This window comes from Lathyrus oleraceus, chromosome 2 (assembly GCF_024323335.1).
Source record: "Lathyrus oleraceus cultivar Zhongwan6 chromosome 2, CAAS_Psat_ZW6_1.0, whole genome shotgun sequence".
In the NCBI taxonomy this organism is placed as follows: Eukaryota; Viridiplantae; Streptophyta; class Magnoliopsida; order Fabales; family Fabaceae; genus Lathyrus; species Lathyrus oleraceus.
The window spans coordinates 488,200,812-488,219,705 of record NC_066580.1 but is presented as its reverse complement, the minus strand read 5'-3'; the positions used below and the strand labels follow the sequence as shown (position 1 = coordinate 488,219,705).

Sequence of the window (18,894 nt, the reverse complement as noted above, 5' to 3'; positions counted from 1 at the left end):
CTGAATGGTAGTCTAGTATACGACTACTCTCTTTTAAGCAGATTCAGCCTAACGGACGGCTCATTCTGTTACTCAGATGCTACCTTCGGACAGGTACATTTCTGAATGGTAGTCTAGTATACGACTACTCCCTTTCCTCGTCAGATTCAGCCTAATGGACGGCTCATTCTGCTCAGATACGGTTTAATGTACGACCAAGTTAGACCCTCATCTCCTCAGATGCTACCTAGTGACAGGTACATTTCTGAATGGTAGTCTAGTATACGACTACTCCCTTTCCTCGTCAGATTCAGCCTAATGGACGGCTCATTCTGCTCAGATACGGTTTAATGTACGACCAAGTTAGACCCTCATCTCCTCAGATGCTACCTAGTGACAGGTACATTTCTGAATCGTAGTCTAGCGTACGACTACCTCCCTTTCATCATCAGACACGGCCTAACGGACGGCTCATCCTGCAACTCCAATACAGTATATCATAAGACTCATTTGGATCTTCAACTCAGAGACGATCTAGTGTACGATCCGTTCTGATTTTTCATCCTCGGCAAAGTCATCCGCCTAACGAACAATTCACTCTGGTATTCAGACACGGTCTAACGTACGACCCATTCCGATCCCTCATCCCCAGCAGTATATAGCATACTCTGACTCCCCAGCGAAGTCAACAGCATGATGGATGATTCACTATACGGTCTAGCATATGACCCGGTATGACATCCATGTCTTCAGACATCGTCTAACGTACGACGCAATCTGGAGCCCTCATCATCAAACTTCCTGGATGGCATCTTTAAGCCCATCTCCATCGAGACTAATGGACAAGCGCAAATTTTTGGGGCATTCTAGTGTTCAATAATCTTTCACCTCCAGACCACGAACGACACATACCATTCTACTCTCTCGGTTCAAGAATATTGAACAGGGGCAGCTGTCATACCCCAAAATTTGCCCGTTGATATTACAAAGCATTCCTCAAGACCCTTCGACTTGTTCTGCAAGGCACTGACACTAAAGGAACAAAAGCCCAGCTCACAAAAGGCCCAATCCAAAAGTGGCCCAAACTAGCTTGCTCGCTAGGCGAGCAATTCCTTCGCCTAGCGAACACTTCATCATGACACTCGCCCAGCGAAGCATCAGATCCAGAAAAAAGCCCAGAATAGCTTGCTCGCTAGGCGAGCAATTCCTTCGCCTAGCGAAGCTTGCGAAAATCTGAAGTTTTGGACCTCATTTTAAGCCCATTAGGTCACCACTACTACTATAAATACCAGCTCTTCAGCCACGAAAAAACACACAGACCCAAAAGGAGAAACACAGAAAACCAACACACAGAGACGGACGGACACCGAAACGGAGAGACCAAGACGAAGGACGGAAACCCTGGTGCAAAAACCCTGCTAACCTGAAGGCAGCCCATCCGCGCCGAAGCTACCGCCGTCCAACTCAATCCGGCCTCCAAGCAATCAGTCCCTTTCAATATCGCAATTGCACACAGGTTTGCGTATCACCGCTGTTTTATGTTTCCAATTGATATTCTTTACATACATGATGCATTTCGATTAAGGTTTTGATATGTGATTTGATTTCGTATGTGAATCTAAGTATGAACATCCTGTATAATTGTATATGCTATGCCTATAATCCAATGCCATGAAAGTGCAGGTTTTCGGAAGTCATGCTGCTATCAAACTCCAAACCCGTGGCCGCTCGCTAGCTCATCGCTAAGCGAGCCTGCAGCGAGCCTTCGCTGAGCCTTCGCTAGGCGAAGCAGAGGCGAACAGGACAGTGGCTGCTTTGCCTCTTTGCTGTTCTATATTATGCTTATCTAATTACGATTTTTGCATCACTTGGCCTGAACTCATGACGGTTATGTCTATTTTATGGTGCAATTGTCAAATCATATTTTATCTCAATGCTCTAACCCGTGTGTTGAATGGTGTAAAAGCTTCCATATCCCCAATGAAGTGGCCGGCTAGGTACTCCACTTTACGTGTGGGAGACCTTCGTGGAGATGGATTCTAAATTACTTCACTTTAATGTGAAGATTCATATTGATTGCCTAATTAATTTTAATGTATTAATTTTTAATGTATTGATTTTAATGTGTTGATTTTAACGTGGAGATTCATCATAATTACCTAATGAACGTTAAAATATGGACTTTAAATAAATGATATCGGACCTCTCTTTGTTACCCCCCGATTACGTAATACGGTCATGTCCCGCGAATATGGGGATACACTTAGCAATGGCCCCTCGGTTAAATCATCATAAAATAAATCATGGTCCCTCGGATGTTGCCTTCGGAAATACGATTTTGTCCCTCGATGACCCTTCGGAGTAGCCTACGGTTAAATGATGATAGTCCCTTCGAATGCTAAGGTATCCTCATAACTGTTGCCTTCAATGACCAATCAATGACCCTACGATGACCCTTCTACATCCCAAGGATAAACTACTTACTTCTCAATAGTAAGGACAGTTTTATCCTCATAAGGATAGGAAATACCCGGAAAGACCTCGGACAGGTATAACCCTTAATTGCTCATTCATAACCTAAAATATTTTTCCCACCTTACACATTTCAAACATCCTTTTTGGAAAATCACCACTTAGTATACATCCGTACTAGGATCATTGCTGAGTTATATTTTTCTAAATAACTTTCAAACCTAAATGAGATAACCACTTTGTATACATTCATGCAAGAATCATTACAAAGTTAAATTCTCATTTTCAAAACATTTTTCACACATTTCTCAACCACCTTTTTCAAACTAGAAAAACATAAATGATTGAGCAATTAAGAGCCCATGGATAACCATGGATACAAAGGGTGCTAATACCTTCCCTTCGTATAACGTACCTCCCGAACCTAAGAATCTAAATTAAGGTCTTTCCTGTTCTTTTCCACCTTTCCTTATGGGATAAAAGAAAAGTCGGTGGCGACTCTTGCTAACCGCGACATTGCGATTAAAAACAAAAAGTCCAGTTCACCGTATGACAACCCTAAAAAATGTTTGTGTGGATTGCTGGATTTGATATGAGCTTTCGACTTAGAATTAGGAAACATTCCCTATGCAAAAGGACTTGACCAATGTCAACATTTCTGAAACCAAGTTCTTGTGATTTGAATTTTCATCTGGTGCAAGTATTGAGATCAACTTGAGTTCATCTGCTACATGGTCTTGATGCAAATGTTACTTTGAACCTGTGCCTAATGCCTTATTCTGAACCATTCAAGGAGTATGTCATCTGATCCATGGGGAAGACTATGAAGTTTCTAGCTTGGATGTGGCTATCTTTATTTGATGTCTTGATCTTCATTGTGCTACTTGCTTGTTGATATTGCTTGATTTAAAGTCCAAAGGAAAAGTGGATTTCTATATGACATTCTTGTCTATTGGATTGCATCCCATTGGTCAGATCTTTTCAACTCTTAACGTTTAAATTTTTGCTTAGGATTAATCTCTTCATTTCCTACCACTTCTTAAATTTCAAAGTCTCTCCCCCTTTTTCTAAACCTTCTTTACTTGTGATTTCAAACTTATACCTTATTGCAAATTATAAAATTTGGCCTTATGCCATTGCATTTTTTCAAACTCTTTTTCTTAATCAAACTTGTAAATGAATCTAACCATATTAGACTTGAAATTTCAAAAGACAAAAAGAACTAACACTCATCCAAACTCTTTTAGGCCTTTTGTGCCTCTCTTAAATTTAAATTTTTGTTAAAAGGCAATTCACTCACTTTGAATTTTAATTGGACTAAAAATTAAACTATGTATTTTGGCAGTCCCCAGCAACGGCGTCAAAAACATGATCGGAAAAATAGCAAGTGTACTATTTTGCATATTATAATAATAACGGGTAAATTCCCCGAATGTCGATCTCAAGGACTACACATCAATATCGAGTTCAAATTATCATTCAATTAAACAAAAAGTATGAATTGGGTTTTTAGATTCAAAATTATAAAAATAAAGGCAAAGGCAAATAAGAATGAAAATAAGGGTTTGCAAGGTAAGAGGAACAATGCCAGGGAAGGTGTATGATTTGCCCCTATAACAACTCTGAGTCACTATTGCATCAACAAATATCAATTACTACCAGTTCTCAAGGGTATTTTCTCACCAGTAACTATGGCTGAAATTCCTGCAGTTCCACTGCTTCCACCTCCAGAAAGACTCTTAGGTGACTATGGAGGTGCAAATGCGTCGGGTGGTAGATTGACCATTGTCAACCAACCGGTGAATGTGACTAACTTTCAACTGCATCCTAGAACAATCAATCAACTTGAGAGAAAAAATTTCACCAGAAAGGTTAATGAAGATGCCAACAAGCACCTGCAGAGATTCCTGACCATGAATACTACTTTGAAAATTGATGGTCATACTGATGAAGCAAAGAAGTTAAGAATGTTCCCGTTCACTTTATCTGAAGAGGCGGAAGAGTGGTTCTACTCTCTTCCAGCTGGCAGTATTACATCATGGGAAGAGATAGAAACAACTTTCTTAAATGAGTATTTTCCCGCATCAGTATTTCTGAGAAAAAGGTATGAAATCTTGAACTTTAAACAGAAAGATGATGAGTCTTTGGGAGATACCTACAAAAGATTCAAAAGGATCCTGGTAGCGTGCCCAACTCATAATATGGGTCATACTGAACAAATGTAGATGTTTGTTAATGGGCTAGAAATAAAGACAAAATAGTTAATTGATTCAGCAGCCGGTGGCTCAACAAATTTCTCATCAGCCACTTGTATTAAAAGGATCATTGAAGCGATAACCGGAAATGAGCATCTGGAATTGTATGATAGGTGTACAAGCAAACCTGAAGGAGTCATTGACCTAAAAATATAAGCAAATAAAATTCTTTTGGAAGATACAGTCGCTGCTGAAGTGGAGAAGAAATTAAAAGCGATGAATATAGGTACTCAACAGGTGGCTCAAATTCAACCTGCTCAGACCATCACTTGTGAAATCTGTAATGGACCTCACCACACTGTGTATTGCTTTGCAACTCCTCAACAAATTGAAGAGATAAAATTCTTAAAGAAGAATAACCCTTACTCTAACACTTACAATCTAGGTTGGAAGAATCATCCAAACTTCTCCTGGAAAGATCAGAAGGGAATGTTCCACAACAGGGTTAAGGTCAATATCAGACTCAATATCAATAACAGCAAGCTCCAAGGAAAGCAAACTGGGAGATTGTGATTGAAAACATGGCAGCTCAAAATAGGCATTTTGAAGAAGAGACGAGAAATAATCAGAAAAACACCACCACCCCTCTAATGAATCTTGAAGTTCAGCTGGGGCAGATAGCACAACAACTAGCAAGTTCTCGAACACCAGGTTCCTTACCAAGTGAAACAGTTCAAAATCCAAAGGGTCAAGAGAATATTAGTACTGTCACGATGAAAAAGAAAAAGGCTGCTAAAAATAAAAATAAAATTATATCATCGGGTGAGCCGACTGACGAGGAAAGTACAAAGGAGACTAACCGGTGATTAAGTTGCCTTACCCTCAGAAAGTGACAAAGAAGGAACCAAGCGATTCAGACTTGGAGAAATTCATGACAATGTTTAAAAAGGTTGAGGGTCATATGTCGTTGTTTGAAGCACTCGAAAGAATGCCCATGTACAAGAAATTCATGGAAGAGGTAATGACTGAAAAGAAACCAACAGCAGAAGAACAGGTAGCCTGAAAGGAAAAGTATAGTGCAAACTCACTGGGGTAGAAAATTCCTAACAAACAAAAGGATCCTGGAACGGTAACAATACCATGCACAATTAAAGAAAGAACCTTCAAAAAAGGTACTAATAGATTCTGGAACTAGTGTGAGTCTGATGTCATTATCAATCTATCACATGTTTGGTATTAAAAATGTCAGTGATACAAAGATCAATTTGAAGTTTGCGGATCACTCAAGAAAGGATGCATATGGTATAGCAGAAGACGTACTGGTAATAATAGAGGACTTGATTTTTCCTGTTGATTTTGTAATCCTAGACATACCTGAAGATGATGAGGCACCCATCATTTTAGGTCGACCTTTCATGCAGGCAAGTCGATGCAATCTCGACATGGACCAGGGCACCTTAACCTTGAAAGCTCACGACAAAGAGATAAAATTGAATGCTATTGAAAACCAGAAGCTAGAGGAAGATACATAATCTCACTATCAAGTAGGCTTAATCAGGACAGAGGCGAGAAGGCAAAGTAACATGCCAACATCAGAGAAAGATGCAAGAGGGCCCTCTCGGCTCTCATCACTGCATTAGCCACCATGAATGGAAAGACTCCCATCTCCATTCCAAAACTAGGAGAAAGAAAAGAAAACGAAAACAAGGTAAGGAGATGGAGGTTAAAGAGGACTTGTGGCACAAAGGAATCCATACTGATAAAAGAGACAACTTCCTAGTTTTGGACAAGAGATGCAACAAAGTTTGGAGGCTGAAGTACCCCTCATAACAAGGGGAATGAACCGTCGAGCCATGCGAAGTTAAACGAAGCGCTTCGTGGGAGGCAACCCACGCATTACTATTTCTAATTATTGTTTGTATTTGTTTTTTTAATTTTAAGTTTGCACAGTGCCTTGCATAAAAGGGAGAAGGTACTCACATGGAAAAAGTTGGAAAAATGAGCAGAACAACAGCCTGACACGGTCCATGTCAGGCTTGTAGATTTGAAATTTGTTTGGAAAATTTTAATTTCGTGTGGGCATGTTGCACTTTCTGCCCCAGCATGTGGGTCACCCTCCTTCTATCCTGTTCTTAAATATTGAGGTCAATGTTTAGTTCAAGTGTGGGGAAGGCTTTCTATGCTTTTTTCCCTTTATTTTTGTTTTGTTTTATGTTTTATTTTATTACCAATTTTTATCGTTCACATTTGGTTTAGTTTTACTGTCGGGTATCATGTGTTACATGTATTTCAGGTTCTTGGTACTATAGTCGGATGAGGTAATGATCAATAGCGGTAGTGGATGAAATGACCATTCCACTTACTATTGCTTGTTGTGAAGGATCTTCCCAGAAAGTCGATACTGCTGAAGAAAAGATCGGACACAATTTCTAAAGCTCAACTAACGTAGGTTCCCTGTGTATTCCGAGTTGAGTAAGAAGCCGCACCATACTCGAAGTACTGTGGATGCTGTCAAGCTTTACCTAACATGGTGAGTGCATAAAAAGCCAAACACATTTGTCATGATGAGCGATATTCAGGTATGTCTTTATCACTCTGACTTTGCGTAGGTTCTCTGGGAGTTTCACTTCATGTATACACATACTGAGGCACGTTGTTTGATAATAACCCTGAGCCTTTCTAGCCATCCCGTTAATGTTATCCTTTGTTAACCCCATTTGCCCACGGTCCAAAACACTTCCTTACCCTGTTCGGAGTCAATGTGATGTCATGAAGTTGTGTTAAACTCTAAGTTTGGGGTAAACCCCATAAGTATCAAAAACCAAGGTGAGTACGAAAAAAAAACATAAAAGAAAAATGAAATGTAGTCAATGGGTCAAAAGAAGCACTCACTGAAGGAAAAATACTCAGTTGAAAAAAGAGAAGATAAAAAAACTGAGTAATTGAAAAGAAGTAAAATGAAAAAACACAGTGAAAAGAATAATATTGGCTCTGAACCCAAAACCACTTGTTTCCCCTTTTATTTGTATTTACCACACCATAACCCAAGCCCTGTTACAATCCGAAAGACCTAAAAAAGTGTGTGTTGTGTGTAATTGATATGAAAGGAGAAATTATTCAAACTTATGAGTTGATATTGCATATTCTGAATTGGGAGTGAAAACACTTTAACCCCGAGAGACTTGGTGAGAGTGTGATGTAAGCTGCAGGTGAAGCGGTACCTCAATGAGGAAGTGAGGCATAAAACTCATTAGGAAAAGCAGGAACTATAAAAGGGAGAGTGAAGGCGTTGACGAAAGATCTCAGCACTATTATGGTAAGAATACAAATTTTGGAAAGTGACACTTTATCGTATAGGACATTACTTGAGGACAATCAATAAGCTAAGTTTGGGGTTATGGTTATCAATCTACCCTAATTTCTATGTCCATAGGCAATTAAGGTGAAGTTAAGCTTTATTATATCAAGAACACTCTGGTTCATACAGGGTATCCCTAGTCCTAGGTGATATCTACTGTAGAGTAACCTTATGAAAACCTTATCAATGACGGTCCAGCCTAATTGATAACCACAGAACAATCTCGATTGGTCCGAAAGAGAAAGCGTTAAACACATCAACAGGTTACCGTAAGAATAATATTATAAATGCAAAAGTATACTCAAATTCGTTAAAATTCTAAATCAGGGACACCCCGTACCATTGGGGGGTTTAGCTATTCATATTGTTCAAAACAAATGCAAGATAAAAATTACACATTACAGGTATTTGGATCACTTCAATCTTCAATCGCTTCCGCTCATGAAAACCTTCAGCTCTCCGAACTCCTTGCTCCATGTAATACTTGATTGCTTGACAATACTGTGTTTTGCCTCGTTCCAAGATGATATTTTCTTTGATAGTAGGTTCTCTTATATAGTGAAAATTCAAAGCAACAGGTGGACATGTCCAAAAATCTCTCTACAAGCCCGATGATCAAAAGCCCGATGAAAAGGGAAAAATTTGGGCTTGGGCTGACACGGGTGGCCGTGTCAGCTCACTGCTTCACTTGACACGCCCATGAGGTTTAACACGGTTGAGGATAAGGCCTGACACGGGCCGTGTCAGCTGACACGACCGACCATGTCAGGCTACTGTTTTTTTGCTTTCGTTCTCCTTCTGCCTGACACGACCCGTGTCAGCTGACACGGGTGGCCATGTCAGGCCTCCTGTACCGAGGTTTTTTCATTCCTTTACTTGCCGAAATTCAACATCGTCTCGCTCCGAGTTCCTCTGTTCTTCCACCTAGACCTGTTGGACAAAAACACAGACATCCCACGCGTAAAATCATGAAAATATAAAGTAAAACATGATAATGAATAAAATTTCTTAAATAACTTACGAGAATGAAAATTAACTTTAAAGGTACCATAATGTGTACACAATGTCTCAAAATCCTTGGTTTCTTGTCGGATAAGCAACGAAAATATAGTGAAAATGGTGACTGATCAAAAGGCAATTCACTCACTTTGAAATTGATACCACGAACTACGAGGTTTTGATCCCTCATTTTTATGTTGGTACGTAGGCACAAGTCCGAAGGTCTCGTCAAACACAAAAATATAATTAATGAATTCTTTTCTCATCCTCACACTCTATTTATTGCAAACATCTTTTATACGAAAGCACATACACACATAAAAAAGGGCTCCCTAAGAGTACCTATGACACTTTGGGTGCTAACACCTTCCCTCTGTGTAACCAACCCCCTTACCTGTAATCTCTGGCATTTTATTAGTTTTGATTTGAAAACTTCTTATCTTTGGGTTTTGTTCGTACTTTTCCCTTTTCCTTTGGAAACAATAAAAGCGCGGTGGCGACTCTGATTTTATTGACGTTAAGTTTATCCGTAGCTTAATGGTCATGAATTTACCGCTACAGCAGTGAATATTAAAGAGGAAGTGCAAAAGCAGATTGATGCTGGATTTCTTGTTACCACCGAGTATCCGCAGTGGGTGACCAATATTGTGCCAGTTCCTAAGAAAGATGGAAAAATCCACATGTGTGTTAATTACAGAGATTTGAATAAAGTCAGTCCGAAAGATGATTTTCCTCTGCCACACATTCATATGTTGGTAGACAATACAACTAAATTCAAAGTTTTTTCGTTTATGGATGAATTTCCCGGTTATAATCAAATCAATGTATTTCTTCCATTATATCAATAAAATTATTATTACTCATTACAATTCATTATATGCCTCATTATAATATTTATGGCTTTATTGTAAGTATTTAAAAAAAAATCATTTTTATTATTAATATTTAAAAAAAAAAATTAGAAAACTATTATTAGTATTTTACATAAATATTATTAGTATTTTAAAAAAATTATTTTTATTATTTAAATATAAAATTAATTAGAAAAATATTTAATAATAATTTTAATAAGGTTATTTAATTATATAATTTTCTTTAAAATAAAAAAAAATAATCTCCTTCCTAAGCTCGGCCAACCATTGGCCGAGTCTACCCATCACACACAATGCTTCAAGCACTCGTCCATTGATTTTTTTTTTTCAAAATGAAATATTTTGGAATATAATTTTCAGGAAAGGGGGTACTGTGGAAAAAAAAGTCACATATTTGATGAGTGAAAGTTGTTCATATACACAAGGAGAGAAATAGCTCATATAAGTACCATACAGGTTAGAGTATAGGAGTTCATGAACAATAAGCAGTCATGTATACAAGTATCTCTAAATTGATAATGATGAATACTCATTACCATATATTGGTAAAAACTCTTTCATACAAACAAAGAAAAACAAAAAATTAAAACCCTCAACACTCTTCTACTCATAACATTGCTTCATATCATATTTTTCCTATGCCTTGAAAATTAGTCTTAATTACTTCCTAGCTCTCCAAGCTGTTGTTGAAAACAATGACCTATCTTGCCAACAAATTACAACACATCCATTTTCTTCTCTCATTCTGTATCCCTCACAACCATAACTCTGCAGAAACCTTCTTGCTTGTAACATACCATAGTAGCTTAAAGGCACATTACCAAAACCACACAAATCAAGTCTCATAAACCACTTATCAAGCTTTTCATGTCTTTCCTTTCTTTCAGCTCCTTCACAGGCAATAATGTTCTTGATTTCCTCACCAAACAGCATTTTCTCAACCTTTAATCTCTCTAGTGATGTTCTTGACACAGTTGATTCCAAACAATCGAACAATGCTGCATAAGAATATAGGGCTTCAAGCAGCCGCTCCATTAGAGTTGAACCGTTGTGATTTGAATCCTGTTCGGTAACAACCATGACTTTCGGCGATAAACTCCACAAGGCGTTGAGAAAGCTTTCTGCATTCATTGAAGCAGTTGAAGATGCTGGCGAAGAGGATGATGATGCTGAATCGGGACTTGGACTATAGCCATTAACCATATCTTTTTCAAGTAAATCCCCTAATGATGTGCTTTGGTTCATAAGCATGACCTTTTGAAGGTGAAGTCCATTTGAGTTTCTTGACAGAATAGGAGTTTTTCTCCTTGAGGATGACGACTCATCATCCAAAGCCAAAAGAGAATGTAATTGCAGTATAGAACTTATTGCAAGCGCTTCCCCGGTTTTCACACGAAGTTTGTCGAAATCAAGATTTTCTAGCTTGCTAACAACAGGATTGAATTGGAACGGTATATCCAATTTTTCAGCTTCTTCGGAAAGCTTATGAGCCATTTGATCCAAGACCTCTTTCTGCTGATGAATCCCTGTGATTCTCAAATGAGGAGGACCTTCGGGACGAGCACTCAAAACTTGAAAAAGAGCAATCCATTGTGCAGGCTCAGCAGCATTTAGATCAATGATATGGACCATTTTCTCACCTTCCATAGATTCAACAATAGCTTGATTTGTCATAATATAAGCCACTTTCAAGAAAGGGAAAAGCTCAAAAAAGTACTTTTGAACAAGAATTTCTTCAGAAAGCATAACAATTCTTGTCGAATTCAAGGCTCTGTGAAGTCCAGGCCAAGTTTTGAGTATCCTATCAGCAAGTGCTTCAGTGAAATATGCAGCAATTCTCTGCATAGTGTCTCCATCAGGAGATGCGAGCTGAGAAATCTGCTCAAGTGTTGTGTTTGCATTTTCAAGACTACCAGAAGCTACATGGTTTGCACAAGTGAGTAACAAATGAATCAAATACAAACCCCTTTCTTCAGATTTCAATTCTCTACTCAGCCATGGATAAGGAGATCCTATTCCTCCAATACCAGGTGAAAGTGACATCATGGAAAATAACTGTAGAGGTGAACAAGTTACAGATGAAGACCCTTCTTCTTGAAACATAGATTCCATTCCATGTAACATGCAACAACAATCTCAATCTTAAGATTTTGGAAAAATCAAGAAAAGATATAGAAGAAAAAAATATGATTATTTCAGAGTCAACTTCTGCAGATCCTACACGGAAAGCAGAGTGAGACACGTTTAAAATAAAGAAATGGATGAGAAGAGTAAAAGAATTTCTACTGATTTAGGGAAAGTTTATGCAGGAAAGCATGAAGAACCCTAGAAAAGGCACATTAGTAGAATGAAGGAATGGAAGAAGGAAAAGGTTAATCCTTGGTGGGTTTTGTAATTGAAGAAGAAAGAAGAAGAAGCCCCATGAAAAAAACAAAGCTTGGTGATTGAAACCGTAATGGGTTGATTTAGGTAGTGTTTGATGTGGGAGTAGAAATCAATGTTTGGACTGAAGTTGTTGATCATGGCAACGTTGTCGACAATGTAATGAAGGGTCCCTTTTGTCTTTATTGTTTTGTTGTATGTAATTAGTGAGTGGAGTATGGAATTGGTGAGAAGTGTGAGTCTAGGTTGTTTCTGTCTTTATGTCTAGAAAGTTTTGTTTGTTTTCAAAGAAAAACATTCAATTGAGATGTTTTTGTTTTGTCATTACATAAGGTGGATAGGGAATCGAGGCTGGCCAAAGAGTTTTAAATATTCTCAAAGTTAGCAAGAGTCCAAACATGCCATAGCAAAGACAAACATTGCCCTTGGTTTTGTTTCTTAGTGGGGGAGAGAGTGAGAAACCAAAAAATGGTTTTGTTTTTATATTGAAAGCAATGACCATACAATTGGTATTATCTTTCTTTTCTATTAGGACAAACAGACAAAGATGTTAAGGAAAAATACAAAAGTGGATTGTACGTTTATCTCTATTTGTGGATTCTTAGGTGGCAATTAAGAATACACCTTTGCTATCTTCCATTTTTCTTAGGAATTGACAATTCTTTTGGGAATTTACCAAACCTAAATAACATGCCAACACACTCACTTGCTTTTGCTTCGTTAGGTGCCGTGTATTAACACAACTTATCTCTATTAAGATACAATGAATTTACTATCTATATATACTAGTAAACCCAAGTAAGAATCATATACTAATTAACTTCAATATCTAACTTAGTTACTACAGTAACTAATAATAATAATAATAATAATAATAATAATAATAATAATAATAATAATAATAATAATAATAATAATAATAATAATAATAATTAATAATAATAATTAATAGGCTTAAGTGCTGGTTAACCCCAACTTAAATACAAAGTTTTCAAAATGAGAGGACTTAACGAGGTTTAATTAATATGTCACTTAGTTGTTAGTTGGAGGATATTGTTATCAAATGTAGAAATCTTTCAATTTCTCCTCTTACAACGTGACAATTCAAGTGAACATATTTGGTTCTCTGGTGAAAAGATGCATTAGATGCAACATGTGTGGAATCTTGTTTTTGTAGGTTACTGGTCAAGGAAGTCCTCTTAAAGAAGAACATGTTTTTGATGATGACAACTAATCCTTGATGATAACATCTAAAGTTAAGTGTAAAGCGGTTAAAGACGCAAGCAGATCAATACGATTTGATAAACTTGATTCTATGATGATAACATCTAAATGGAATATAACTCAAATCTAATCTCAAGCTCAAACAAGTGCCTACAAAAATGAAGCATCTGACAAGCCTCGGGGTATATGAAAGCATGCTTCGATACGTCTGAGTGAATATAGATTGTAAAAGCATAAGAGATTTTTGAAGGTGAGAAAAACACAAGAAGACTTGAATTGTGTGTTAGACATTTTCTTTCTTTTTAAAGCTCTAGTCAAATTCTAAATACAAAGTCTAGAGTCTGAATCAGAGGTGAGTGATAAGAGGCGGATAAGGAATGAAAGAAAGAAGGAAACACACAAAGTTATGCTAGTTCCTCTCACAAACCGAGAGTAGTCTAGTTCCCTTGTACTTTCAAGGAATTTTACTATAATCACACAAGATTAGAATTTACTCAAGCACACAAGCAAGAGATTTCAAATGCTCAAATATAAAGCGAGAGACTTCTATGCTCAAGCACACAAGCAAGAGACTTTCAATGCTCAAGCACACAACAAGAGACTTCAAATCCTCAAACACTAAGTAAGAGGCTTTTAACAATCTACGTAACAGATAGAAGATTGTTTGGGATAATACATTTGATATACACTCAGAGGTGTAGACAAAATACAATACAAGAAGACTCTTTCAGACTTAGGGATTTCTAAGATCTACAAAGATAAGAAATTCTAAGTTAAACTTGTGCTTATGTTTTGACAGAGTAAAAACTCTTTGAATGCCAATAGTTCGTTATTCTTCTTCAAGTCTTCAACTTCTTATATAGAGAAGGAGAAGAGTCGTTGGAGAGTTTGAACAAGAGAGTCTTTTAGAAGATTGATTCAGATACATTGAGATGTTTCTTGATATGGTTAATGTTGTTGAAAGATTATTTGAAATCCCTTTGATACAAAAGAAATTATCCGTTGTAACTCAGCTGTCTATATGAAAAATATATTAAGTGTTCACATGATCAGAAGAAGACAAAATAGCCTTAAGGTCTAACAGTGACCTATCAGAGTCACCTTGATCTTTGCGCTTTGATTGACTTTGGATTCTGACCTTCAGAAGTAGACTTCTTCAATGTCTGGTCTTTAGAGGTTGACTTCTTCAGAGTTTGATCTTCAGAAGTTGACTTCTAAGAGTTTGATCTTCAGAAGTAGACTTTTTTAGAGTCTAATCTTCAGCTTCTGATCTTTAAGCTTATCTTTAGATGTTCACTAATAGAACCAATACTTAGTTTATTCCTGAAATTTTAGTATATGGTCCTTCACACTTGAACAAATATTAGTTTAAATACTTTGTTAACATCAAAACTGATGAAAATAAGAAATGATTGGCTTTCTTCCTTTGAATAACTCATATGAAGTTTTGTTCAGAATAAGTCTAATATAGATTATATTATGAACATAGCATGCCGTGTTTACAGCTTCTGTCCACAAGTACTTAGGTAAATTGTTTTTATGGATCATAGTTCTAGCCATTTCTTGTAAAGATCTATTCTTCCTCTATACAACTCCATTTTTCTATGGAGTTCTAGGAGAAGAGAACTCATGGAAAATTCCATGTTTTTCACCAAAAGTTTCAAATGTCTCATTTTCAAATTCTCCTCCATGATCACTTCTTACTTTTAATTTTTTTTATTCCTTTTCATTTATACTTGTATGCAGAAGATGTTGAACACATCATATGATTCACCCTTAGTTCTTAGGAATTTAACCCAAGTCAATCTGCTATAGTCATCAACTATGCCTAATCCATATTTCTTCCTATTGATTGATGCGGTACTTATTGGACCAATTAAATCAATGTGAAGTAATTCTAAGGGTCTGGAGATAGAGACAATGTTCTTAATTTTAAAAGAAGTTTTTATTAATTTTCCCTACTTGACATGATCCACAAAGAGCATCTGAGTGATAATTAAGTTCTGGAAATCCTTTAACAAGTTTTAACTTGCTAATTTTAGAGATTAATCTCCAGTTAGCATGAGCCAACCTTCTATGCCAGATCCATTTTTTATCACTCACTGATAGAAGGAAAAGTACCTTTTGATCAACCAATTCAGAGAAATTAATTTTATAAACATTACCATCGAAGATGTTACGCTACTTACTTATTCAAAAATCACTTTTCCAGGCAGTTCAATCGATTGTAATCCCCCTTTTAATCGATTATTCTATTTTTTTTTTCAATTTTTGAATGCATACAATCGATTGAATGGGAATGTCAATCGATTGACACTGTAGAGTTCTTAAAAAAAAAACAGTTTTTTCCCACGATCTTCATCCCTCTCATCCCAACACCTTCATATATCATTCCAATTAATCTATACAATTTTAACAGACCCAAACATGATTTTTAACAGTGTATCAAGTTAGCATAATCATTAACCTATACATCACTTATTTCACCATAATTCATAGCAATTTCATCACCAAATTCAACAACAAATTTCATCATTATCATGAATAAAACTAAAGCGTTCACACATTCATCAATGGTAGAACCTCATACATACATATTCATGATCATTCAAACATCGATTCAATCATAACAACACATATAAATACAAGATCAACCAACCAATTTCCAGAATTTCATCATATAATAATTCATTAAAAGAAAACCTAGAATTCTAATGAGAGTAAGGACTTCTTATCTCTACCCCATCATGCAATACACCTAAATTAAGAGTCCTTTCTCCCTCTTACCTTAGATTTCCAGCAAAACAACAACAACGTCTAAGAAATCCTTCTCTCACACCATAACTTTGTGCTTCTCCCCTTTTCTCCAACTTTTATTTTCACATACGGTAAACTTTCTCAATTCCCACATCCTTCTATTTATGAAAATAGGTTTAATCCTCTCATTTAGGCATTTTCCCTCATTACCCCCAAGTTATTCTTCAAATTCCCTCATTGCCCCTTATTTCTCTACTAACTTTTATTTCCTTCAATTTTTCTTATTTTATTAATAATTATTATTAAAATTGATTATTCTAATTATTATCCAACTTATTCTATTTTCTCACCACACCCTCCTAATTCCACTACACCCCATCAATAACTAAGATCATATTATTTATTTAAATGCACACTAACATCAAATAATTAAATAAAATAAATTCATAGAATTCAATTAAATAATTTAATCGAACTCGGGGTGTTACACAATCCCTTTGTACTTCCAAGGGATTTCACTATAATCACACAAGATTAAAATTTTCTTACACACACAAGCAAGAGACTTCCAATGCAAAAAAAAGCAAGAGACTTCCAATGCTAAAAAACAAAGCAAGAGACTTACAATGCTCAATCACACAAGTGAGAGACTTCAAATGCTCAAGCACACAAACAAGAGACTTCTAATGCTAAAAGACTAAGTGAAAGACTTCTAACAATCTTCCTAACAAATAAAATATTATTTGGGGTAATACACTTGATATACAATCAGAGGTGTAGACAAAATACAATACAAGAAGAATCTTTAAGACTTAGTTATTTCTAAGATATCCAAAGATAAGAATTCCTAAGTTAAACTTGTGCTTATGTTTTGACAAAGTAATAACTCTTTGAATGTCAATAGTTCGTTATTGTTCTTCAAGTCTTCAGCTCCTTATATAGAAAGTGAAAAGAGTCGTTGGATAGTTTGCACAAGAGAGTATTTGAGAAGCTTGATTCAAAGACATTGAGATGTTTCATGATAAGTTTAATGTTGTTGAAAGCTTATTTGAAATCCCTTTGCTATAAAATGAATTATCTATTTCATCTAAGTTGTCTATATGAAAAATAGCTTAGGTATTCACGTGATCAGATACAAAATATCCTCAAAGTCTGACAGTGACCTATCAGAGTCACCTTGATCTTTGCACTTTGTCTAGCTTCAGATTCTGACCTTTAGAAGTAGACTTCTCCAAAGTATGCTCTTAAGAGGTTTACTTATTTAGAATATGGTCTTCAAACGTTGACTTCTTCGTAGTGCCTCAACTTCTAATATTTAAGCTTCTCTTTAGATGTTCACTAACAGAACGAATACTTAGTTAATTCTTGAAATTTTAGTCCATGGTCCTGCACACAACAAATATTAGTATACCTAATTATTCTTTAAATACTTTGTTATCCTCAAAACCTAAGAGATATGGTACAAACCAATTTTGTTCAAATAATTTCTCGTAAAGTATATGGCTAATCACACACATAGACAAGTTTTCAATTGTTACTATTGGATTGGCCCTTTGGATTGGGTGCATAATAACAACTTGGAGAGGTATTTAAGTATTCGAGATTTGTCTAGCTTGCTAAAGTTGTATATAACTGCAAAAGGGAAATATGCTAGGCACGATGCTCCAACATGTTGGTACGACATATGGGCCTTGTGCAACAGGTGATAGATTGCTACTTTTAACATAATCTTTTGATAAGATTCATTTATGTTTTATTGATATTGGTTTAGCAATATGATTATATGATTTGTTGGATAACTATGAAGATCAAATCCAATTTAAAAGAGATTTAAATTTGTATTATCATAAACCAAATCATATCTTTTTGTTGGAGATATTTAAGGAGAAAATAAAATATCCAACAAATTATGCAAAGATTCTGGATGAAAATAACTGCATATCCACAAGTAAAAAGCTTGAAGTTATTTTTCTATACAAGGAGCTCAAATATATATTAGAAAGCAAGCATTCACACTAAAGGTTTTAGAGTGGCAGTGCTTACAAGAGTCCTTGTTATTTTTATGTGCACATTTATGTTTTAGTAACTTGGCATAGAAGTTTTGTCTAGCTGAGTTGTAAATTCAACATTGTTATGTACAACTATATATTTTAGTAACTTGACATTGAAGGTTTATCTAGTTGATTTATAATATTTAACATTCTTTCGTGTTGTTAAGATTGAAGTTTATCACTAGGATTTAGTTATTGTTTGCCCCTGTCACAAGTTGTGCGATAGAGAAGAAAGTGAGTAGCTTCTCATGTTTAAAGGGAGGCTCTAAATAGAAAGCCATCAGGTAGTGTTAGAAAGAGGAATTGAACAACATAAGGTTTGTTGTTGCTTGTAAGACTAATTGTACTAAACTACTAATAAGTGATTTTCCTTTCTTAGGTTATGGACTCAACCCCCAGACGTAAATGTAGTTTCACCAAAGTGGGTAAACAACTATTTGTGTTGTTTATTTCTTTTCTGCTCCGTCTTCTAGTAAATGTTTTTATAGTGGTTATAGTGTATCTTATCGAACATGTTATCAGAGCATCGTGTTCGACATCTGTCCACTGAGGAACATAATTTCAGTTGACGTTAGAGCAGGCACCCTAGTCTGTTGGGTGAGCTC

The 18,894-nt window shown here is 36.2% G+C and overlaps 1 protein-coding gene across 1 annotated transcript; it reads right to left on the bottom strand.

Annotated features, from left to right (window-relative positions):
* Positions 1-10,377: 10,377 nt before the first annotated feature.
* On the bottom strand, positions 10,378-12,569 carry LOC127120826 (scarecrow-like protein 3). Its single transcript, XM_051051392.1, has one exon. The coding sequence runs from the start codon at positions 11,997-11,999 to the stop codon at positions 10,536-10,538; it is 1,464 nt and encodes a 487-aa protein (XP_050907349.1). The 5' UTR covers positions 12,000-12,569; the 3' UTR covers positions 10,378-10,535.
* Between the last annotated feature and the right edge of the window lie 6,325 nt (positions 12,570-18,894).